This window comes from Carassius carassius, chromosome 5 (assembly GCF_963082965.1).
Source record: "Carassius carassius chromosome 5, fCarCar2.1, whole genome shotgun sequence".
NCBI classification, from domain to species: Eukaryota; Metazoa; Chordata; class Actinopteri; order Cypriniformes; family Cyprinidae; genus Carassius; species Carassius carassius.
Genome location: NC_081759.1, coordinates 9,228,351 through 9,255,766, shown reverse-complemented (window position 1 = coordinate 9,255,766; position 27,416 = coordinate 9,228,351). Strand labels below are relative to the sequence as shown.

At 35.1% G+C, this 27,416-nt stretch overlaps 1 protein-coding gene across 1 annotated transcript; it reads right to left on the bottom strand.

Annotated features, from left to right (window-relative positions):
- Positions 1-5,542: 5,542 nt before the first annotated feature.
- Positions 5,543-25,759, bottom strand: inpp5jb (inositol polyphosphate-5-phosphatase Jb). Its single transcript, XM_059549690.1, has 13 exons — positions 25,452-25,759; positions 21,916-22,427; positions 16,528-16,635; positions 16,164-16,272; positions 15,530-15,646; positions 13,622-13,797; positions 12,700-12,811; positions 12,334-12,443; positions 11,291-11,492; positions 10,209-10,346; positions 9,998-10,081; positions 9,781-9,885; positions 5,543-8,681 (listed from the first exon to the last, which is right to left on the bottom strand). Exons 2-13 carry the CDS (start codon positions 22,419-22,421, stop codon positions 8,403-8,405), a joined length of 2,046 nt encoding a protein of 681 aa, XP_059405673.1. The 5' UTR covers positions 22,422-22,427; positions 25,452-25,759; the 3' UTR covers positions 5,543-8,402.
- Between the last annotated feature and the right edge of the window lie 1,657 nt (positions 25,760-27,416).

The following is a 27,416-nucleotide window of genomic DNA, read 5'->3' as shown; positions in this document are numbered from 1 at the left end:
GAGTAATGATGCTGAAAATTCAGCTTTGCATCACTAAATTACATTTTAAAATGTATTTAAACAGAAAACTGTTATTTTACAGTATTACTGTATTTTTAAGTAAATGCAGCCTTGGTATAAGCATAAAAGAATCCTATACAAAAAAAAACCTTTAAAAATCGAATATATATTTGTATTATATATATATATATATATATATATATATTTATATTGATATTTTGAAGAATGTTACCATGAAGGGGAAAAAAATTCAGTAGTCCAAATTATTTGTGTGCTATGTTCCAAATTTTCAGAAGCTATACTTAAATGATCTGAAAGTCAATCTCCAATTCGATACACTTCGATTTTTCAAAATGTACATTTTTGAATGAATTATTATAAACCTACAACCTATAACACTTAAAGGACACATCATGCGTGTTCCTCATCTCACTCTTGATACCAAAGTGCAGTTTTTATGTCATTAACTGTTACATAGTCCATTCACTCCATTACTGTTTAGAAGATAATAATACAGGTCAATAGACCCAGAGATAAAATATGGAAGCAATTAAAGCCTGCAGAATTTCATTAAAAACTACCACAATAAACCATACTTGCAACTGAACTTTGCCATTTTTAATTAATAATATATTATAATTTCAGTAATGTGTGATATTTGTCACATACCATAGGCTTTACTTATATATTTTTGTTTTTAGGATTAATTATGGTAATTATTAATAATTAAATAGATTTAAGAATTAGACTGATTGTCAAAGATCAGCATTTTTCTATATCATCATAGATTCACCCACAGCAATCCACACATCAGACTGCAAGTAACCACACATTTTACTTTGGAAATCTGTTGGGTCATATTAGAGCAGCAATTCAGACTCAACTGCAATCCTAAATTGATGATTTTTTGCAGTCAATATGACGCATGAAAAGACAGATTTTCATATCAGACTATGTGTGTGCTTACTCGGTCAGGATGAGACAGCAGTTTATAGGCACAAATCTCCCACACAATGGCACTGCTTAATACCACACCTCTCAATCCTGCCATGTATTGCATCAGAAACGAGCGACAAGCACTGATATAATCGCACACTTGTACTGTATATATAGACATTTCCGTGTTAACAGTTGTTATGCCCAGGTTGTTTTTCTTATCAATCTCCCTGTGAATTAACATTACATAACACTGAGGGAAGTTTTCTTTAGTTCTATTATATGAGGCAAACCCTGCTATTCAAAATGTAGTTTTATTTGATACTGGCAAGGTGGTAAAAGTAAGTGAACTTTACCTCATTTCCTGGATGATCTACAATTGTTTTTGATGAGATACATGAGTTGTTCACGAGTCTATTGTTTGTCTTGAGCAGTCAAACTGCACACTATTCTTCGGAAAAATCCTCCTAGTCCTGCACATTCTTTGGTTTTCCAGTATATTGAACCTTTCCCAACCATGTCTAAATGATTTTGAGATCCATCATTCACACTGAGGACAAATGATGAATGTTTTACATAGTCCTGTAAACACATAAATTCAATAAAGACATGAAAAATTGTAATTGTTTTTGCGTAATTAGCTTAAGCACATCGTGTTTGTTTAAAATTGGGATTTTGATGAAGATTTTATGAACGATTAATGCAGAAAACCAACCAATTCTAATGGGTTCACATACCATTGTAAATATATTATCTCATAAGATGACCATTTTGTTCTCTAATGTGGGGTGAGCAGGTTCACTTGGGCATTTTTTAACTTCGTATTTCTATGACTTTGGACTGTGTGTGTTTTATTCTCTCAACAAGAGAACTTCATGTTCTAGTATGTTGTAAAGAATGGTCACTGATAGGTCACAGATTTGAATTCCAAATGTAGCGATATTTGAGCTGTTGGCATTTTGTCCTTAAGAAAGGCTCTTAACCAGAGGGACTTTTGGATAAAAGCTTCTACTAAATGCCTGAATTCTACTTGCTTCTAGTGAAAGCAGGAGTGGATCAATGTTGGCCTTTCTCAGAACCGGTATCCTTTCTTTGAACAAATCTGATCTTTGGCAACACCTCGAGCAGCTATTCAGTCATGTAAGCTGCTTTCTACTTGAATGCAGAAAGACCAGAATTTTCAAAACTGTTTGTCATGCTTGCATTTCAGTAACATGACAAACCAAATTGCCTTTAAAATACAGTGGTATATCTCCTTTGTGTAATCTCTCGAGTCAGTTGAAAGTGTCTATTTCTAGTAAACAAAAATGTGTTCTTAGTAGTGCTGTCAAACGATTAATCATGATTAATCACATCCAAAATAAAAGTTTTTTTTTGCGTAATATATATGTGTGTTCTGTGTACGTTTATTATGTATTTATAAATACCTACACACACATACAGTATATATATTTTTTAAAGATTTACATTTATATTAATATAATTTATATATAAATATATTTAATATATAAAAATAACATATTTTTCTGAAATATATAGTATACATGCATATGTGTGTATTTATATACATGTGCTTCTCAATAAATTAGAATGTCGTGGAAAAGTTAATTTCAGTAACTCAACTCAAATTGTGAAACTTGTATATTAAATTCAAACACACAGACTGAAGTAGTTTAAGACTTTGGTTCTTTTAATTATGATGATTTTGGCTCACATTTAAAGGTACAGGTTGTAGGACCTGCCACTAGAGGGCGCACTATCAAAACAATAACAATCGCGTGATTAAATGATGCTAAGAAGGAGCATGGAATGATTGGATTTGTTGTCTTCTACCTAAACTATTTTTTGTAGTCTGTAAAGTCTGTAAATGACTTTTCAAAACTTTCAATCTGTAAATAGCAAATTTGCACTTTCATTATTCTATCTATTGATAGTTTTACACTATATTTTCTAACCATATTTTTATTTGTATTTATTGTCAATTCTCGTTATTATTAGTGTTAGTGTCATGAAATAATGTGTTTGTCATTAAACTTTTAAAGTAACTAATGATCTATTAATCATTGTTTTTTAATAATTTATTAATAAATGTCATTATAAAGTGTGTGAATGTTTCAAGAACAATGTATAAATAATGTTTTTGTGCTAGTGTTTTGAGGATGTTATTAAATACCAGATCATGTCAAATATACAGTACGTTCTATTAACATTGCTGGCAGAACATTTAGTCATAACTTTGACACAATCTTGCCAGAATGTTCTGTGAATGGAGTGTGATTTAAACATGATAATAATGAGAGGAAAAACGGAACCCCTGTAGCATAACTAACTGGTTGAACAGCAATGACTTTAAAAGGTGCAAGATCCTCCAGTTTTACTCACAGATTGCAATTTTGTTCACTAAAATAAATTTGTCATTGAACTATAATGTTGTTGTTTTCAGTAATTATATAGCAGATTCTGATGTGAATGTGTAGTGTTGGTTACACTCTACTGTTCAAAACCAAAATACCTCCAAAAGTATAAATATTAAATGATAAAGAAAAAAAAGCCTGCTGGAATGCAACAAATCTAATTCTCATTACGGCAATGCCAAATAATAATAATTTAGTGTTATTAAAACCGCAAAGTTCATTCAATTGTAGGTTTAAATTATAAATATCTTTACTGTCATTTCTGTATAAAAGTATTTATTTTAAAAAATGTCAGTTGACCCTAAACTTTTGAGCTGTAGTGGTTATACATTTTCTTCATGAAACATTAATAAAAATATTCCACTTTCAAAAGGATTTATTTAAATTTTGACACCAATATTTGACAGTGGTCTGCAAAACACTATTATACAACAACAACCAAGAACAGTGATTCACAAGTCTACCCAATCGATACATTCTGCCCAATACAAGTCCAAAAAAGTGTTTCGTTATAATCAAGGTGAATATAAAGCAAATGGCAATGGGTATGTGACATCTGCTTTAATCAACAATAAAGATGCAGAACTGAAAAATCTTAAAGGAAAATAAAATTATGAATTCATATTCTCAATATAATCGTAAATCACCTTCTTCATAATGACTTATAAATGAACACGCTGACCAGCAGAATCTGACATGCACATTATGGCATGAATAAGAAAATAAATATAATCTTAAAGGTTCTTCTCTGTTTTGGCACTGATTGTCATCTGTTCTACATACTGGATCTATATACCCACATCTGATCTAATAATAATCATTGAGCGCATTTCTGCTAATAACATTCCCTTCGCATGCTTATTTATATATGTATCAGTTTCTCAGAATAAAATAATAATCAAAAACATTTTAAAAAAGCAAGTATCGAACACTTGCACTTTGTAAAACATTTATTTGGCTTTGAAAGGAAAGTGAATTTTCCAATACTGCATCTTATTCATATTAGCTTTTAAATTTTGTATGGATATAAAAACATAATGAGTATTAACAAACCTGATCCTGGTTTTGGTAACTTTTTTTGCAATTCATAGTTTTGAAGAAATCAGATTTGAGATGTGTTGTGAAGGTCCTACGGAAAATAGAGATTACCTATCTAAAACACATACAAATATCTAGAATTAAGTTGCCTCAACTTTTGTTAAAATGCCATTTTCTCGCTATAGAATTTTAACTTGCAGTATTTCTAGTAAAAAGTATGTTGTTCCAGAATGCCAGACTGTGATTTCCAAAGATATTCCTACAGCAAACTATAAAGATTAGAATATAAAAGAACAACTATTTCATGTCTTCCATCGTCCATATTTTCTCTATTCCATCTAGAAGTGTCACTTCTCAACACCTCTACAATATTGAAAGGTGGCAAACAGCATGATACTGTGAATATCCATGACACGTCCATGCACAGACATATACACTGACGCTTATACTCTCACTCAGCTAACCATGTAAACAGTGAGACAGCACGCCACGTGTCCTAAGGCTAAGTAGTCATGGTACAAAATTTCTATGGGTTACGAACTACTAATCCAATAGATTACGATATCGGAGCACTTAGTAGAGCCCTGTAGACGACGTCAAAACAGATACCATGACCCTGGAGGGGTCGAACTGGAGACAAAAAAGACAAGATGAGGAATGAGAGAGGAGAGGAAATACGGAGAAAGGAGAAGAGATGTAGAGGAGACAAGAGATCTTACCATGTAGGATAAATCCTAGAAAGCCCTAAACAACACATATGCTAGGATTCCTACCACATGTACAGTACAGTCATGATACAATACTTGTCACAAATCAGACTAAAGATCAGATAGAAACCATGCAATCATCGTTTAAAGTCAACATGAAATTAAAATCGATGCTGTTTGCACAATTCTGGATTGTGTGTTCCCTGACATTGATTTGCACTGACGAAACAACTGAAAATCATTTGGTGAAAACGCTGTCAATGCGATAAAGTTGAGCATAGTTTAACTTTATGTAAATACGCAGTAATGTGATATTGTGTTGTCTGTTACAGTCGGATAATACAGGAATGCCTAGCTTGGCAAACTCTAGCAGCGATTTAAGCTTGAACACACCTTAAGGGGCCGTTGACACAAAATGCTTTTTGCGTCCCACTGCACTTCTCTTTCAATGTTTTTCTACATAAACTTGCACTAGACTTACATTTTTGACCATTGCACTTGAATCTTGCTTCTTTTGCAGGACATCACAAAATTCAGCATTCCAAACACATAGCATTCAAGTTAAAAGTTATTGATGTCTCTGCGTTTTTTCATTCCAATGTTTTATAAAACAGAAAAATGCTCTTTGTGAAGTCACTGGTGAATGCGACATGTAAAAAAAAATGTTTTCTTTGTATTCTTCCATCAGATTGTAATAAGACGTTTGTGGGAAAGTATCATAATGGGCCATTTACACAAAATTAATTTTTTCATCCCACTGCCAATTCTTTTTCATTTTTTTTCTTATGTTAGCCTACATGGATGTTTGTTACTCTTGTGCTCGCATCTTTTGCAGTGTCTCACATGACATGGCATTCTAAAAATGCAACTCATTCTGTGTGAACCAGCCTTCATATCGCAGGATCCGCTGCTAAGTGTTACATTGAAAAAATGTCTGTCTTCGTATTCTTCCATGAAAGTGTACTAAAAAATGAGTATGAATGCATCTTAACAAGCTGTTTACACAGAACTCTTTTTTGCATTCCACTGCTCATCTTTTCCATAATTATTATTTAAAAAATATTTTTGTATGTAAACATAAACTAGACGGATGTTTTTGTGCTTGCATCTTTTATAGTGTCTCACACATTACGTGGCATTCTAAAAATATAGCACTCAAGCTAAAAATTGTTCATGTATGTCAAGTGCATTTTGCACTATAAGTACTTGTTTGACCTTTGCTGTCATGTCTTTTGCAACATCTTACGCATGACATAGCATGCACAGCACAAAATGCAATACTCAAGTTAAAAGTGTGCTTTTTCCATTCTACTGCCCTGTGTTTGTAAGTGCAAAAACGCATTTTGTGTGAACAGGCCCTTAAAGCGCAGGAGTCACTGGTCAAAGTTACATTTAAAAAAAAAATTTTCTTCATATTCTTCCATTTAAGTGTAATAAAAAGTTAGGAATGAACCTTAAGATGCCATTCAAACAAAACACATTTTTGCATTCAACTGCACTTGTTTTCCATTGTTTTTGTGAACAGCATTTCATGTTGACTTTAAACTAGCAGGTCAAAGGACATCACTTTGAAATTATTTTTGAGAACATTAACCACAGAAACATGACGGCACAGCAGCCACAACTTTGAGAACAAGAGACTTCATCATTGTCCTATAATACTGTAAAATGCTAAAAGTTGGTTAATATGGGAACGGACATGAATAATATACAAACTGTACTTTACCGAGTGCCCCGTTAGCCAAGAGTCGGACTTTATGTGTGTCTGCCTTTCAAGAACCTGAGGAGACTAAATATGCATTTTCAGAGCATGTGTATTGTTATAATAAACCTTTCCCTGGCTTAATAAGGTGCTGATGACAGCATGTCACCTTCAGCAGGGTATTCTCGACATCCTCTATGGCAGGACACTGTAAAGTCCTAAGGAACTGCCTCGCTCTCTGCTATCTATCTTACAAGGCAGCGTCCTAAATGAAATGTAAGTCTTTTAATTCACTTCCCATGAGAAATCAGACTCATTACAAGACAAAGTCTGGGGTTATTCTGATGGAGGAAATTACGTAGCACACATAAATACTGCCTGAAATAGTCACTGAGACAGAGCTGTTTTACTCAAACTTTTCTGAATTGATTAATATTTACAAGTATTCTCACAGTGCAGTCTGGGTTTGCCCAATCCTTGAGGTGTAAGATGCTTTGCCAAAACAAGAAATCTTAGCAGACAGCATCAAATCTGGGAGTCTGGTGCGTGTCAATAGCTATGTTTCCATCCACCTAATTGTATGCACATTTTAGGGTACTGCGTAAAAAAAACACATGATGGAAATGGCAAGATGCGCAAAAATGCAAAAAAATGTATGCAATCAATTGAGGCAGATACATTTTTATCTGATAAGAAAACATGCACATAAACTATGAATAAATTCCATGATGTGAAATCTAAAAAGTCATGTGACTTTGCGCAACCAGTGAACCGATTTTGTTGCACAGCATCTGAAATGTGTCATTTTTAAAAGCTTGAGCCGAAGTGGTTCAGTATGACAACCTTACAGAACTGTCTGCATTTCCAAACAGCAGGCATCCGCCTCCAAATGCAGGATTTCAGGACTGTGTTTATTGCATTTTGTCTGCGTGCTCTCTTATGTAATTTATTTTACAAAAAAGACCCACAGTGACTTCTTTCAGAGACAAATTACCTTTTCTTAGTGATATGTAGCACCAGTTTTCAGGAAATTACGATTTTGTACTCTTCATCTCGCTGGATGGAAACGGTGCTTTATTTATAAAAGTTTATGGCAATATTTCAATTTTGTGCAAAAATTCAATTCACAACTTTGGGTGGAAACATAGCTAATGATGCTTAGATAAGCAGCTCAACTAGAGTTTGGAAAAGAGCACTGGAAAACCTAAGAGGATCTGCTTCAGTATATCCAATAAAAAACAGAATTGTGTTCTGTTGTGCATTAAACCCTGGTTGATCCTGGAAAACCAAATCCATGGATCACATATTATTGTGTATGTATATCTAAGATTGTTTCTGAGTGTTTCTGATTTAGTCTTGTGCAGTTAGAAATGAATAGGAGAAGAAGAATATGAATAGAGTGACTACACAGAACAGTCACAAACAACTTAGTCTGCCCTCTTGTGGTTGCTGGAGGGAGCCACACACTAAACGCTTGCTTCTGCCCTGCAACATGTAAGACAACATCTCCAAACAACATCACAGGACAGTAAATGTACAACGACATCACAGACCCAGCAGAAACCTCAAGCTGATATCTTTCTCTAGAGAAGGTGCTGTGTTTGGTTAAGGTTCCTCCTTCTTGGCTGCATCTTTTCCTGAGTTAGAGCTGTCATCCATAGCGGCGGGGTCACCGAATGGCCTGCTGGAGCTGGAATGTGCAGAAGTGTCTTTGGAGTGCGGTTGGTTGGGGTTTGCTCGTCTGGAGCTCCAGCTGCTGCTCTGCTTCTCTTCGGTCTCAGGGCTGGAGTCACAGGAGTCGCTCTTCTTCACCTCGTCATCAGATGTGAAGTCAGAGCTGTCAGACGGACTCAGACCAGCTGCGGCGGATGCTGGCAGTTGAATCTGAGGTGATATTAAAAGACAGAAAAAAGAAACATTTTCAAAGCTAAATTTTATTTGTACTTTTATAGTACATTTATTTTATTTTAATAAGCATTCTTTTCATCTTTTTAGTTTTCATATTAATTTTAGTTTACATTTTAGTAATTTTTAGTGCACATTTGTCATTTTGATGTTTGTCTAATATTTCTATTTAGCATTATTTATTTATTTTAGTTTTAGCAATTTTAATACTTTGACTTAACCCTATAAAGCCATATGAAATAACAGATATTCTACCATTAATATAAAAGATTAAATATATTAATATAAAAAGTTTTTTTTTTTTTTTTACATCTACCATTTATTGAACATTAGGTAATATACATATATATTTTTTTTTAATCTTAAAATGTCACATAAAATGCATCATTTTTGATACATCAGGCACTGCACAGAGCTTTGGATCAATTTATTTTGTGTTTAAATGTGCTTTATAAATAAATGTTGTTGTAAAAGAATATGGAGCTAATTCTTGAGGACGAAAAACAGCAAAAATATACAATTGGTTCACCTGCTGATATCTATATGGACAAAAAGTCAGATGAAATGTGAATAGCTTATAATGTAAACCAATAAGATCAAACTACTTGCATAAATACATAAATATCAGTTGTCACTTTATATCTCTCAATAATGTCTTATCGAGATTTTTATTACATGCAAAACATTTAATGCAAATATGTCATATTTAAATGATAAACATAATACATTGCAATACAAAGCCTGATGGATCACATTTTATAAATTTTAACCATTTTTTTTAAAAATGATGCATGGAAAATAAAGTAAACCTTAATTGCTTAAATCTAGTAAGTGTTCATCTTAAAATATTACTAACAATTAGCAACAAGAAACAATAAAAGATTTTGCTTACGGCCTAAATCTTATTTTATTTCAGTTAGTTCCAAAAGTAATACTTAAAGACTAATACTTAGTCTTTTAACATTACATTTACTTCATCTATTATTTATATTTTATTTTATTTCAGCTTTATTTCAAACGGCAAAAATACTTTTAGTAGTCTAAAATTTAAGAATAAGAGTTGAGAGATTGAGATTACCTGGAATGGCTCGGTGACGCCCACAATGGAGCTCATATTGTTGCTATAATATCCCAGTATGAAGTCCCCAGAATCCTTTGGCAATTCTTCCTCGGGAAAAATCACCTGAAGGTTCCAAATCAAAAAATCTAAAACTAACAAGCTTTAATATGTGACTTAATAAACACAAGTGAATGTCTTTTTCTTGCAGCTAAATGGATGTATGATTTGCCCTTACTTGATGCTCCTGTCTCAAGAAATCAGACTCTTCCTGCTTGGCCCAAACGTAACTCACATAGTCTTTATGATGTTTAAACCCAACCTGTGAAAATAAATTTTTGTACTTGAAAACACAAATCAAGTGACAAAAATGATATTTGTACCACACTACATTTAGCATCTCACTCCTATATCTAAATGCTCAGAACTGTTGAAATGATTGAAATAACCTTGTAAAGTCCAATCCAGTCCCAAGAGCTTCGACCAAAGTTGGGTGCCACCGTGAATTTGGCCACTGCATCGGATATCTCTCTCCATTCATCCTCTACAAAGAGTGTTACTAAAGGCATGTCCACCCTATATGGGAACTAAAAGAACCATCACATGTTGAACACATTGCATAGACTCAGCATGAAAGTTACTCTCACTAAGTGTATAAATTCATGACAGGTGAAACAGCAACCTAGTACAGTACTTTCATAAGAGTTTTCAATGTGTAGCTCGGCATTAAGGGATTACTTCACAAAAAAATACATTTAATCACCCTAAGGCCATGCAAGATGTAGTTTTTATCTTAATTGGAATAGATTTGAAAAAATCTTGCTCAACAGATGATCCTCTGCAGTGAATGGGTGCCGTCAGAACAAGAGTCTAAACAGCTGATAAAAACATCACAATAATCCACAAGTAATATACACGATGCCAGTCCATCAATTATCTTGTGAAGTGAAAAGCTGCATGTTTGAAAGAATCTAATCCATTATCAAGATGTTTTTAACTTCAAACCAATGCTTATGGCTAAAATACAGGTCCAAAATCCATAATAATGCTTCCTTCGGTAATAAAGTTCACTGCCTGTTGTCCTCTCACATCAAGACACACCCACATATTTGTTTAGAACTGTTGGGACTGCACATTTCTCTCCTGATTCAGACGAGATGAGTTTTTCACTGGAGTAAGCAATAATATGTTTAGAGGACTTGTATTTTAGCTGGAAGCAACAGTTTAAAGTTTTAAATATTTTAATGATGGATTTGTTTCTTACAAACACACAGCTTTAGGCTTCACAAGATGTTAATTGATGGACTGGAGTCATGTGGAGTCATGTTGTTTGGACTTCTATGCAGAAGATCCATTGGTGAGCAAATGATGCAATGCTACATTTCTTCAAATCTGTTGCTATGAAGATACAAACTCATTTACAACTTGACCTGATAGTGTGCCAATTTTACTGCACTCAATCTCTCAATATTTCATATTACCCAAAAAAAGGAATTAGTCATTATAACTAGAGCCATGTTAGCATGCTTACCTGCAGAGTGAAAATAGAGGAGACGGGCTTGTGGTCACTGACGGTGTACTCCATGTGATTTCGGTAAAAATGCTGTGACACACGAGTTCCGCTGGTTAGACCTGACAAGGAGCTGCGCTTCGACATGCTGTTGCTGACCTGAGCCATCGGTCTTAACCTCCAAAGAATACGATCAGTCCATGCTGGCTTACGCTTTTTACCACTAAGAAAGATAAAGATTAACTTAAATAGCAATGCAATAATAACAGTAGCACTGCAGGAACTAAATATTACAGAACTGCAGGAATAGCAGCATATATTTGCTTATATGATGGAATATTGAATATTACTTGCTCACTTTGAAAGAAAACTATGGAATCTTGTTTCCGTCACTAAATAAAAAATGTAACTGCGACTTCATATCTCACAATTCTTACTTTTTTTCAAGCAATTGTGATTTTACAGTATGTCTCGTAATTCTAAGTTACAAAGTCAGAATTGCATGATTATAAGAAAATGTCAGAATTGTGAGCTGACTTTTTTTTTCTCAGCATTTTAAATTATAACTCAAAGTTTTTATCTCACAATTGTTAGAAAAGAGGTCAAAATTGCTTGGAAAAAAATGCGAGAAAAATCTAAAAAATCTTTTTAAGATGTGATTGTGAGTTTAAATCAATCATCAATTCTATCATGTGAGATAGAAAGTTGCAATTATTATTATCTTTTTTCTTATTATTCATTGGGGGAAAGAAACTTTCACAGAAAACAGTTTATTGTACTATAAAATTCAAAGTTTTAGATGTCATAACTCCCTCCGCAATCCAAAATGAAACAGAAACAGCTTGTTCTAAAAGCAAACTAATTTTGCAATTAAATAAAAAAATAAGTCTGAGATTTGCTATATAGTACATATCGCTTCACATGAGTGTACTACATGTATGTGAAAAGAGAAAAAATAAAAGAGTCCATTAAAAAGTCCTTAACTCTTTTTAGTCCATCTGAATCTGTTTAGAAGCATGATTTCAAATGAAGAATGTATGGATCTACATGTATTACTTTTTTACCTGGTATCATACATGTCTGTACCCACATCAAACTTGTACGTAGGAGAGAATTTAAGCGGCCCCTCGTGGAAGCCTTCCAGCACAGTCTCACTGCCTTTAGCCATGTTCAGCTGAAGGATGCAGAGAGACAAGAATCAAAGAGGACAACACTACAATTAGTGTCGATATTAATAATAATAGCACTGGGAAATATACAGATTAAACAAACATATTTATATTGCATTGTTTTGTCAACATCGTGATCTAAACTAAAGGGCACTTAAATGCCTTGAATGTCGCTCTGACTTCAATGTCATTTCATGTTTTCATAATATTGACATAATGTTATCAGTGGAAATATGGTCTTTGACATTTAGAGGGACTCACCTGGTCCTTTTCCCATAAAGTGGACAGTTTGTTATTATCAATGGCTGATTTCACAACTTGCATATCCAGGTCCTCGATTCGAAAGTTCAGGTCTCCAAACCAGAAAACCACACTGTAAACATTTGTCCACGAGTCACATCATACAGTTTTCAATATAAATTTCAAGGTCATAAGGTTAGTTTAATGAACTTCCATCATGGATTGTGTCACACTGGGCAGCGGGTCACATAACAAACTCTACTAACCCGATCTCATGAGAAAACACAACAAAGCTTACAAATTGTTGAATTAAAATACATTTGTACAATTTGCAGAATAAAAGTAAATCGAACCATCATTAGAGCGTAAGCAGGTGGTATAATAACACACCAATAAGACACAAATTGACCACTAATTTACAAGAATATAAAATTCCATATTTCTTTATTTTTGACTTGTGATCAAACCATATGATATTTTGTAGAAAATGAATCAGTCTCCTGTAGAGGCAAGTCAAATGATGCATATGTCATCATGGACAGATTGCGTGACAGGAAAAGTATAAACAACACCGAACAATGTACAAGAAAATATTATTGTACAAGAAAATATTATTGTAGATACATGTTGTTTTATTTTTATTTTGCATGAAAAACAAGTTTGGTCACAACTTTATGTCCAATATAAAATCTGGGACCAGAAGCAAAAACAGTTGAGAAATTCTTTCCTGGGGGAATTATAATACAACGGCACCATCTGTTGGTGAGGAACAAAATATGACCTATAATAATTGTGCAACTGATTTTGGCACACTTTCTTTCTTAAGGTCCTGATGCAAATGAAATGTAGTTGCAGTAATAACAATAATGTGTTAATACTTTAAATGTATTGCACACGTGTGTGTGTGTGTGTGTGTGTGTGTGTGTGTGTGTGTGTGTCTTACTCATGATCCAGGACGCCTGTAGCTGCTTGTCCTTCAAACTGCTGCTGCTGCAGGATGCTTTCAAAGTCCTCCATGCGCTGGTCTGTGTTCTCCATGTGTGCAGGCAGATGACAGTTCAAGAAACAGATCGAATGACCAAACACGTTCATGCGAGCGCTGACGCCTCCTTTATTCCCCTGCAGAGCAAGAGGGTCAGAGTTCATTTTTCTAGACTTTTTTCACAAGGTCCTGATCATCATGGTTGATCAGCTACAAAGTGTCCACATTAATTCGTGTTTTCATGTCATGCTGTGGCATGCTGCTGTGTTTTTCTAAATAATGTTGGCTGTTAAAACAAAGCACATAAAAATGCCTTATTCTGCAATAACCATATTTTGATCCCTTAATCCTACTCCCTATCTAATTTACTTCTCAACTACCTTACTAACTATTAATAAGCAGACAATTATGCTTCTTGCAGTCCTTTTGAAAACTGAAGGCCAATCTATATAATAAAAATATACACAGGGGTTGGTGGACATGGAGATTTTTGTGATGTACATGCATTTAAATCAGTGTAAATCTGCAGATCTTTCCATTTTAAACTCTGCAGGCAAAACTTGACTGAGGCGAGCAGAACTGAAATTAATCACTAATTAATCATAATGTGGAACAGGTGTGGTAACCATGGCAATCAGTCATTAGAACAGACCTCTGATGAAACAGAGTGAATGTCAAAATGTCAAAGCATAGCATTTGTCAAATACATTATTTTACCAACTATTTTAATTGCTGAAATACACTATATTTATATTATTTGCCTTGTAGCAGCTTGGAAATAAGCCACAAACACTTCTCCCAGTTTCACATGTTTTTAGATGTATTTTTTTTTTAAGTATTTACAGTATTAAATTGTATAGAGGTCCTGAAAAGAATTTGGACATACTTCCTAACTTAGACTTGTGAATTGTTTTGCTTGATGAGTGTGTGTGGGATGTTTATTTTTAACCCCTTGATATTTTTTTACTGACTCAAATGTATTTAAACATTTTTATATGTGATTACATGTAAGCGTCTGGGTTAATTTACAGGAAAGAAATTAATTTAATTCAGTTATTACTTAATACCTGCTTTAAATTAAACTATGTGCAATAACACTTTTACATATTATGGATTATAAAGGTATTCATTATGCACATTACAATGCATTATATATTTTCATTAATAACTGCAGCCAAAGTTAAAATGTATTATAATATTTGCATAATCCTTGCTTGACATTTCAAATGGGTTATTTTCCATCTCTTTTAATACGTTACAATTTTTAAAGGTGCAGCACTTATAATGTATTATAACTTATAATTATTTGTGAGATCATGCAATGCATTATAAGGTGCATTCCAAGACATTGATGCATCAAAAACACTAATACATTTTATATATTTAGGCTTTTACCTAAAATCTTTATCAATGATTTAAAAGAGATTATTTGCAGCTTTAAGTATCCTGCAGTTTTCATCAAACCTTTAAGAGACTGCTTATGCTCGTTCATCCTCTATGAATTCAGATGAATGTGACTTCAATGGTACTTCAATCATTAACTTTGTTATCAAATTTGACACTGTAGTTCTCGCTGCGAGAGGTGAGTTTATCATTATGACGGAATCATTTTATATTCATTAGCTGTTCAGCACATTATTAATATTTCATTAACGCACAGCATGACATACTTGACAGAACCTCGTTAACAGCTTCCTGTAACCTTTCTGCACATGGGGATAAAATAAATTGGTAGATATATCAGCTGAGAAACATTCAGATACAGAAATGTGGCTTCCACCAAATAACCGCACATTTACATCAGAAAGGGAAATATGAGATTGCATCCAGACAAACGGCCATGAAAAGGTCTAAGCGCAGATAACGTACCCAGATCCCGCCGAGGCCGGTGCGAGTGGTCTGTGTTTGAATGCCTCTCAGGAACGGCAGGTGAAAGTACTTGGCGAAGACCAGCAGCAGCATTCCCTGCATCCTCTGAGAACAGACCTACAGACAGAGGGAAGCACACACAGATATAGCAGTCAACAGGAGATAATGAATTAGAAGTAGAAAGAAACTAAAACAATTTATAAATAGAAATTGTTTTAATTAATTGAAATAACCCCGGAATAAAGTATAAATATTAGAAACAAAACTTTAAAAATGTATAAATGTTGATTTTTATCACCCTTCCAGAGAGAGATGTTCAGAATACTAGCCTACTGACTGCCCTGTAGTACATACTTTAGTGTAGAAACACTATATATAGCATGGAATAATAATAGTATGCAACATTGTTTTCATGGGAGATTATTTTTCCACACAGAAAATAAAGCCAGATAAAATGAGGAGGAGTCTAACTGATGGAAAATAGAAACATGAGTTGCAAGACCAGCAAAGAGATTTTCATCCTCAGCCACTCAGTCACTGTTACATAATGTGACCCCTGAAGCTCTAATGACAACCGTGTGTGTGTGTGTGTGTGTGTGTGTGTGTGTGTGTGTTTAAAGGGAACATTACTGACCAGTACATATCCAAAGGGGCTGAGAGCGTCCATGCAGACCTCGCTCCACTGGTCAGTGAAAAGAACATCTTTCAGTCGTTTGTTGATCATTGAGTTCACTTCCTGTAAGCTGAGACAGGGTGCAAGAAAATATTATTTATTCTCTGTTTAAACACGGATCTTCAACCCTGTGATATTCAAATAAAATCTTGAAAAAATTGTAAAAGGATTGAATTGTTGTAACAGTAACTTTTGTAAAAAAAAAAAAAAAAAAAAAAATATCAACATTTCAGTAGGAACATTTCCAAGTATGCATCTGTGATCACTTTTTTCATGCTGAGCACCTTTCATTTAGAAAAGCAGCAGCTCTCAATGGAAATCTCACCCTATAATATACATGTCTGTGTTCCCATCACCAACATTCAGCCCCAGTAATGAAGTGATGTCGTCAGGAGGCATGGCTGAGCCCACGTTCCATGTGATAATGTGCACCCTTTTGGCAGAAAGAGACATTAGAGATTACACATGTTCACATACTGGCAGTCGCCAAGTCTCTACTAGGCACCGCATCCAACAGCATTATTATGCAACTGTATTATAAGGTGAATGTGAGTGTTTTCTCCTGTAATAAACTGCTGAATATTTTAGGTGGGACAGTGATATAACAAAGCTGTGACTGTCGACACGGACAGATTGTGGGTTTGGCCTATAACTCAGTTTTTCAATTTACAAACTAGTTTACATTAGTGAATAAACAAATTAAAGAAATGGAAAAAAGAGCAAGAACATCATCAGGACAATTACATACAACACTGCGCACTTGCAAAAGCAACCTCGTTTTGTCGTGTCACATTAAATGTGTTAGTAAATCTCAATGAAGACCCAGACAATGCTAGGAATATATAAATATTCAGTATATTTTGCATAATATTGCTTTCTCCCATGAAAAAAAATAAGTCACACACTAAATAAGAACAGAAATATGCAAAGATCAAGCAGCGTTTATAAGTGAAAAACAGTCCAAAATGGTTGTAAACAATCATATGGCTTGTTTTGATGCGAGATGACAACAGGGGATGTTGTCTTTTTTTAAACTTGAGGAAGCGTTATTATGGACTCTCATTTTGTCCAAAAGCAATGGTTAATATGGTTTTTTTCCCTCACACAAACAATCAGCGTTTCACTTCACAGATGTTAACAGATTGACTGGATTCGTGTGGATTACTTGTGGATTATTGTGATTTTTTATCAGCTGTTTGGACTCATTCTGATGGCACCCATTCACTGGAGAGGATCCATTGGTAAGCAAGTGATGGAATGCTACATTTAACAAAATCTGTTCTGATGAATAAACAAACTCATTTAAAACTTGGATGGCATGAGGATGGGCACATTTTTACATGTGAGAGTGTATAAGTGCTTCAAATGTAATCCTGCCTGCATCTCTGACCTCACAGTTTATTATGTTAAGAAATTGACAACTTGCACTTAGCCTCATGACGTATTACCAAGATTATTTATATCATACACAAGATCAGCCTGCAGCACAGGCTAGTGAAGGGTGTTAGTGCTCTAAACTTGCACTACCACAGTGTGTGAGACCTGATCAACTCACTCATCCAGCAGTATTAAGATCAGAACAAACTTACCCCTTTATTTGAAAAATGCCCCTTTAACTGAAAGATTAACTGTTTAGATTAACCTCCAGCATTAACGACACACTAATCATCAGTTTAAAACTGTAATGCTGCTTTGACATAATCTGTTGGCCTATTGTATGAAGCGTTTTATATATATGTATATGAAGGTGACTTGATTTTATTAATTTGTATTAAAACGAATAACTATTTTGCATCATTTTTTACTATATGTACAGTAAATGGCATGTTAAAAATTAAGAGAATAAGGCCCCATTTACACTAGTGCATTTTCGTTTAAAAATACATAACTTTTGCCATGGTTACGCCTATCGTTTACACTACTCTGGCGTTTTCCTCGTTCGAAAACAGAGACTTTTGAAAACGCTGCTGACCACGTTTTAGTTTGAAAACTCCGGGGTTGCGTTTCAGTGTAAATGAACCAAAATGGAGACGTGGCTTCCCACATGATCTCTGCGTATCCTTGACGACCATGTAACCGTATCATGTCTCTGTAGAGTATGTCACTTTATTTGTTTTGGCATGACTCCCAATCAACATTTTCAGCTGCCATGGCCGCCTTGTAATCATTAGTTACTTTGAGTCATAATTCCACCTCATCATCTGTCCACACAAAGACGTCCTTGCTTTCCCTCGCCATCATGTTCATTGTTGAACCCATAGACTGTAAAAAAAGATGGACGACTCGCCTTCGCTCTCTTCCATTGGTCAAAACTGAAGCCGCCAGTGTCCCGATATGGCGCTGACATCTTGGACTTGCGCCTGCGCAGATAGCGATCTAGGGACCAGTTCTGCGCAGTAGCTATGCGCAGTAGCAAGCAGGAAGTAAAGCCTTAAAGCCGCGAAATCAACGGCCCCGCCCCTGTGCCCCGCCCTCACTCTCCCTCGCAGAATGCACATACCGTAATCTGCACTGTTTTGGAAGTGGAGTCCTGCTCCTGTGAACTCTGTCTGCTCCGTTCCACTCCAATCTCATTAAAATAAGGTAAATACAATCTCCTCAGTCCTCCGAAGATCATGAAAAAAGCCTGTTGACGCTTCAGTGCCTCCTCCGGCTCAGAGAGCTGTCAATCAAAGCTGTCAATCACGACGTCACACCACCGTTTTTAGAGCATTAAATAACTTTCTAAAAAACAACTTATTTTAAAAACGAACACTTGAATTTACATTAGCGGGATACAAACTACAGTAAATGACAAAAAACAGCTTCGGAAAAAAGATATTTGAAGAGTAATTTAATTGTTTAGTTGGTCTCGCATCCCATTGAATAACATGGGCAGGCGGGGTTTATGACCTATACTAGGACCACTCACCAGGGGGCGATCGAGACGTTTTGGCTTCACTTTTCAGGGCTTGTGCGGCACGCTTGGTTGAACCTGCCAATGACTAGCAACTGACTTCTTGTGTACACCAAAGTCTCTTTATATTATATATAATTCTATAGTCTTTGTTTACACTTTTACGGGCATGCCCAGTGTGCATGAATAGTTATGTGACATGCGTTTTCGGTTATGTAGGGTAGACGGAGATCGTTTCTGAAATGCAGCTGAAACGCGGATCGTTTTAATTCTAAAATGCTGTTTTAAAACGAAACGATCTAGTGTTAACGGGGCCTAAGAGAACCAACAACTCTGCACTGTTTTCGTTAGGGTAACCTTTAGTGGTCGACTGATATATCACCAAGGTCGATATATCGGCCGATATTTAGCATTTTTCAAATATCGGCATTGGCCGATAAGTTTTTCTGCCTGGCCGATATGTTTTTCATTTGACGGCACACCAGACTTTTATTTTGACAGCACTGAGAACACCAACGCCAGTGCACACAGTCCTAACATTCTCCCTCTTGTTTACTGTTGTTGTTAACAGTTCTGTCAAATATGGATAGAAGTCTAATTATCTGATAGAATGGTTAAACAAAGTAATTAATTGTGTACAGAAAGTATTATAACGATTGCTTATATATTATTAGTAATAGAAAGGAAAACATTACTATACTTTCTTGTTTGCCATCAGCATTAAGAAAATATACGTTTATATAATTTAAACAAATCTTTGAATGACTAATGAACATTTATTTTCACAAACCTTGCAAACTTAGTCGAATCCAGCTGTGAGATCTTCTGAAGTGTGCATTTTCATACACTTTTTTTCATCATCATCCAGCATGATCATGTGTTCTCTGTGCGAATGTCAGTCGATGAGAACTGAATGCTTTAAACTTTAAACTCGTGATTTTAAATTATGCTGTGCTTTATGCATTTGTCCACTGTCATTTTCGTGTCATTTTCACTGTGTGCTGTATGTAAAATGAGTGTTAAAAACCATTATACTGTATATGGTTTTGACGGATGCGAAAAACGCAGAAAATCGAACCTGTTCCAATTTTTTTTTGACGGACGAGAGTTTCAGAGGCAGTTTGCAAGCGTGATTGACATAACGTGAGGTTGAATGTATTTTTTGAGTATTTGTCTATTTGACTAATTTCGCATGCGCATTTCGGACTCAGTGTGCAAAGGCCTTTACCCTTGCTTTATTTGAAAATGATTCCCAATGCACTCAAACTTCCCAGAATACTGAGTGCACTGTTGGTTACAGTGTTTACTTCCTTTTTAATTATATTTTTATTATATATATATATATTTATTTATTTATTTATTTATTTGTGAAAAATACCTTGTCATCTAAAGTATAAATATGTTTATTTAATACATTTATTTTTAAATCCATTGTCAAATTATTTCAAATTCCTTAAATATTAATACTAATAAAAAAGAAAATTATATCGGCTAACAAGACATTGTTATCGGCATCGGCTGTCAAAAAAGCAATATCGGTCAATCACTGTTAACGGTCTGTACAAAGCATTTCACATGTACAGGGTGAGCAGGGCACAAATGCAGGGTTAACTGTAACACTACAAGATTTAAACATTTCCACATAACAAAATGTATACAATTTCGCAATATTTCCTTGACATATCATCTCTATAAAGAGAAAAATGTGCCAAATTTCAAAAATCTTTTGAGGATATTGCTGAACATTTATTTAAACATTACAAAAGTAAATTTCTGACTGAAGTAAATTTGTCATCTCGTTTTTTTGTGTTTATTTAAAATGAGACACATCTTTATTTTATTTATTTATTTATTTATTTATTTATTTATTTTTTATCTCCAAACTGTTTTAAATAGTTCTGCTTTGCTTCTTATGCTTTTCTAAAAAAGTGTTTAGACACCAGTGTTTAAACACATGGAAGGACCATGATTTCATTTTCTGCGATTAAATACTTAATTTCTGTCATCATACTTAATTCAGATTAGGCTTAAAGTAATATCAAATGTTTTTTTCTCAAATATTTTGGTGGGTCGTGAAATAGATTACTTGTCTAGGTGGGTCGTGGAATGGAAAAGTTTGGAAACCCCTGCACTAGCAGATCCTTTTTTTTTCCTTTTTGCTTTCTCAATTTGAAAAGTTTTAGGGTCAGTACTTTTCATTTTTTATAAGTACAGGAAATCAATACTTTTATTGAGCAAAAATGTAATCAGAAGTGAAAGTAAAGATGTGTTGTAAGTAAAAGATTTAAAAAACATTTTAAAAAATCTTCCCAACCCCAAACATTTAAACAGAAATGTATATTTTATTCTTTCGGGGCCACATTTGCAAAAGAAAATATACAGGCTATTTAAGTAAATTCAAAATTCAAGATAATTCGCATTAATTCGGCAGTTGATGAATTGCAGCTGCGACTACACCAACTAACTGGTGACTATTTTCAGGTGCTGCATAATATCACTGCGCCTGCTGCACCTATGGTACAGCAGCAAAGTTCCTTGATTATTATGCCAGAATGAGAGTATAGTTCCTAGCCATATCGGCCTAGAAAATCGCAACTTTTCATTTTCCGTCTATCTTAGTACACAAAAAGAGTCAAGTCATTTTTGAGCGAGATGCTAATTGTCTAATCAGATTCAATGATCTAAGCTAAGCTAAAAGTGCTACCATCAGACCCGGAGAGCGGTTTAAAAAACGGCAAAACTCAACTGTTTAACTCTAGAGGAGTTGGAAAATGAGCCTATTTTCAAAAAAAGTGGAGTGTTCTTTTAAAATTGTACCTGAAATCATCCACCACCTGCGACTGAGTGTCGGCGGTCCCAGCGACAGACAGGGCCCTCTGTGGGTGAAAGACAGGATCAGTAGGTGTTGGTCTGTATGATGGGGCCTGAGGAAGTGAGGCGGCCCTCATTGCAATGTGGCTCCGAGACACTGCAGTATGTCCTGAAAGCTTCTGTCCAGCCAAACTTGGAGGTCCGTGATCAACACTGAGTTTAGCCTGAGGATCTGAGGGGTGATTGGAGCTGTTAGAGCTGGTTGGTTCAGCCTGGTTGCTCAGTTGCTGCGGTTTAGGAGATTCTGGAGGCTTGGGCTCTGATACGTCAATAGATCCTTCCACCCGCGAGCTCCTCTGGGGCCGACGAGGCCTGGCTGGAGCTATCGGTGGTGTAGAAGGGCCAGGAGAAGATGTGGAGGATGGGGATGCATCTGCTGCTCCTTTTGGTTGTCCAGATGAAGCCAGATCATTAGTCTTGCACTGACTTTGAATATGTTCCTCTGGTTCCATGCTTATCTAGCAAAATGAAGCACACTGGTGGATCAATCAGCATGTGCATTTCAACTACGTTCACTTGTTAACTACATTTTCAATTTATCCTTGGTAAAACTCCTGATAAAATCACAATGAAGCATTTAAATACAGACATGGCATGACAAAATAAAGGCTGCTCCTATAACATTCATATACTGTTCCCATTTATTTCCAAATGCAAAATGGTTTGAATGAAATGATGTAAACAGGAACACCTTGTTAAAAGAAGCACACTTTAGCATACTTTTAAAAAGAGTAGTTGCTACAGAAATAATATAGTTAAGTGCAAACTGAATGTAATGTTTCAAACACTTGAACTGCATGTTAATCACAACTAAATGAAAATGCACTGAATTTTACCAAAGTTGGACTTAGGTACATCTAAATGAAATTGTAAAATGTAATTTCATAATTTCATTGTCTTTGAAATACGGTTCAAGTGTATTTTAATGTAATTTCTATTGAAATGTCATGCATTATTTTTATTTGTAAGTACATATTTGTAATGGAAGAATTTAGAACATTTCGAATAAATTAAGATGACACTTTATTTAAGGTCTCCTTGTTATATGTTACATGTAATTACTATTATAATAACAAGAAATTATGCATAATTACACAAAAGTAAGGCCACCCATCACTTCTGTTTTAATTACAGTTATATTGGACACCTAGTTTAACTTAGCTGTATTTTAACAGGTTAAATCTCTGTAATCCTTTGGGTTTGTTTTAAGTTAAAACAGGAACTCACCAAAACAACGTGCAGTTTTGGGTTGTAATAACACTGGGTTGCATAATCTTAGATTTTTGACTTTGAAAAAGTCTTCAACATATATACTGTGACCAATAATAGAATGACGTTTTTATTCTTATTTTCTGCATTACTTTGCAAAAATGTATGCTTTTTTATTATTAAAGTACAATATTCTGTATATGATTACACTGTAATAACATAGACAAAAAACTTGGTTAATATTTGATTGGTTGGCATGATAGCTGAAGAGTTAAACACTGAGAAGCTCTTCCAAGGTGATGGGTTTCATCTCTAGCTTGAGGGGAGTCTATTCTAGTTTGAAATGATTCCCTCTGAAATGACAGCTGACAGGCTGGACAAAAAACTAGACTAGACAACAGACACAGCTGTGAAAGTTCCCTACCCACAGGAAACACTACTTACAGTTGAGTCAATTATTTCAAAACTCTTCTTGATGTTGTTGTGATGCAAATACCAGAAACAGTATATCCATTGAAATACTTATTTACATTTATATTAACAGATGCTTTTATCCAAAGTGACTTACAGTGCATTCAAGCATATGTAATGTTAAATGGGTAAGTGACTGCTGTGTACTAGAAGTGAAAAACACCACTGTATGATTATCAGGATAAGCAAAACTTGAAAAACCTGTTGTATTCAAAAGTCATGTTCAATTATGTGTATCAAATATGAATAAGCTGTTGAAAAATGCTTCATCTTTCAATCATCGTTGCACTGCATTAAATATTTTGATCATCAAAATAAGCATTTAAATATCATATTTTTAAGACATATTATTGATTCATACAACTGATATATTGTGCATTTTATGTCTGGTATAAAGATCTCATTGAGTTACACCAGAAGCTATTAGAATTTCATCTAACTTCTTGGTCATATAAATATCAGCATTTTCACCAAATTGGATATGTTGCTCATGTTGGGCCTCTGCATAAAACTGGGGTGTTTTATATAAGCCATAATGTGTCAATTTGTTTTGCTAAAGTTCCAATTCTGTTCCCTCCAGTATCACTTTCAACAATACAAACACCATTATCCAAAGCCATTAGGCTGAACCTATAAGCAAATTAAATATTAAGACAAATAGCCAACAACCCAATTTCAAATATTTATACAGAGTCATGTGTCTACTGTGTTTCTGCACAGTTGACATGCTCTTCTCCTCGCTGTGCTCTGCCCTGCCTGCCTGACCGGCTTTCACTATATTGACAAGATTGTTACAGTCAAGCACACGTCTAGAGGTATTTGCTTATCAGTGCGGAATAACGCAAAGCATGTGACCAGCAGGAAAAAGAAAAGAGACTAAAATATAGACTCCACCTAGCAATGACCCTGAATGCAGTGAGTCACTGTGTATGTATTCGAATATGCATACACACATATACACCCACATAAGAGGATGTGTGCAAAATTCTAGCAGTGAATCATTGTTTGCATTTAAATATGTGTTTATATATAAATAGATGGGGAGACAGAGAGACAGATAGATTGATAGATAGATGCTTTTTAGGCATGCAGATGTGCTGAGTGTTGAAAACATAAATGCATAATTAGAGAAGCTTAAAAAATTAGACATTTGTAGGGGTGGGTGCGATTCAGTCACTTCATAGCAACTGAGTGAACTGTACTTGTTGTGTTGTCCATGGTAAAGTATAATTAAAATCACTGCAAATTAGTTAACATGGTGCACTGTTGTTTTATGAGTGGTTTTATATATGCAATGTAAATATTCTAATACTTTTGAATCATAGTTATACACTTGAGGTTAGAGACTGAGAAATTGCTGAAGGTCACCTTACAATAATGTGCAGTATGACCTACTTCTGTGTCTGTGTGTTTCTTATTAGAGGACGAATGAAGAAGCTTTTGAACCACTGGATATCTGATAATGCTAATTACATTGAAAGGCTGTCTGCGAAGAATAAAGCCACAGTTACACAAATGCACATGCATTTCTCTTTTTCAAACACACACTAACACATATTGATTAATGTCACACGTTTATACATACAATATAAATTATAACAATAAATAAAACCCAGATTGAAAACATATAAACAATTCAGTATCAGTTTAACACCACTGAAGCAAAGACACAGCACATGGGTCCAATCTAAATGTATATAACCACAGCTGTAATAATAATAACATAACATATAGGCTATTATATTTTTTTATTATGTACGAATTTTCAGTCATACCTGTGCAACTTGTGGTCTATTTCTTACCCAATTTCCTCGTTCAAGACCGACTGAATAGAACTGGATGTATGTAGACAGGGAATGTTATTGGCACCGCTGGAAACCAGGCTCACTGATAAATATATTCGTGTTCAGATAGTTTCGCAGACATCAAAAAAGCTCATCATTATGCGATAAATGTGAAAGCGCGTTCACTCAATAGATAGATCCGATGTGTCACATCAGTACCCGTTCTTCCTGTTACATTACCGGCGAAGGACTTTGAGGTCTAGAAGGAGAAAATGGGGCGCTGAAGGCAGGTGCATTTCATCTGCGGATGTCGCGGTGTTCTTCGACGTTTGCGCCTGATGTCAATGACAGACGCGAACGGTCACTCACTGCTGTCCTTCAGAACTGCTGCTCGCGCTTCATTATTACACGAGCGCTGCTGGCGTTGCTTTCGTCAGCGATTTAAATCACCGCGACGTAACGCTCATGTCACGTGGTATTCCGCTGAAGCTCCGCTATATGAGATATGATAGATAATATTTGTATTTCCACCACAGCATACGAGGTAGCCAAAAGGTTAAATGTTTAGCATTTAGCTTTGGTTTCATACTCTGTTTCAGTTTAAATGATATGCCGCATGAGAACGCTTTTCCGTTGTCATGGCAATCAACGGATATCATAAGTATGCAAATGAGTCACATACGCTTTGAATGCCAAATGAAAGCCAATTGTGGATTTTTTCGATTTTGTTACATTATTACAATTATTACGTATGAAAACAACGTATTAAGTATACTAAAGGCAAAGTAGAGAGGAGCAACAATAATGTTGTAAAATAATGTGTTTTTGAATCTTAATTCGCGTGAACACATTGCATTGCACTAAATACACAAAATAATTTTATTTTTAGCAACATCATATGACCCCTATAAGTCTGGTTTCCATTGTCGTAGTTTGTGTTGATCCTGTGTTTGTTTCTGTATTCCTGAGCGTTTTGTTTTCACCACACATGATAGACGAATGGAAACATGGATTGCAGCAGCTTTTGTGGATCTTGATATAGAAAGATTTTCTTTGGATCAAAATTCAGTGGATTCGTCAGTTGGTGAGGTGCACCATCTTAGATGACTAAAAACCCATCTCTTCCATCTTTATTTAACAGTCTAACTTTAGCACTCACTAGTCACTATTCTAATTCTACTCTTAAAAAAATCTAACTAGCTTTCTAATCTTTTTGTATTCTATATGTTTTCTTTTAATTTATTATACAATTAACAAAAGCAAAAAAAAGACCTCTAACACTAGCTTGCGCTATTCTTTTTCTATACTGCTATTATTTTTATTATATTATAAACGCCTATGTGTACTGTGTTTAAGCTGACTGAGACTTGTTATAACACTTGTATATCATTGCTCTTTTGTTGTTTTTAATTGCTTCCATTTTCCTCATTTGTAAGCCGCTTTGGATAAACGCGTCTGCTTAATGACTAAATGTAGATGACGCCAACCTAAAGACGACATTTTGCATTGGTTACAATTATAATGGTTATGTGCACAAAGCAGGAATGGAGAAAGTACATCCTCCTTTGCCCTACCCATAGTCGGTGTCCTCGGCCTTGCCCATCGTGGACCCTCAGTCCGAGGCCATGTTCATCCCAGAGCCAGCTGCCAAGTCCACCTACAGCGCTTGCTCTACAGTCCATCTTAGAGCCAGCAATGGCAGAACTGATGAAAGTGGAGCTAACTCCTATCCAGGCTGCCTTCTTGGAATTACTTTCCCCTGGACAAATCTGGCTTGTTAGACTCCCACGCTCCATCTTCATCTAGTTCCATTTAGCCCTAGAGACTCCCTAATACCACACAGAGCCCTCGCTCAAGGGTTTTCAAACCTGTCCTGTAGGACCCCCAGCACTACACATTTTATGTCTCCCTCATCTAACACACCTGATTCCATTCATCAGCTCATTAGTAGAGACTGAAAGACCTGAATTGGGTATGTCTGAT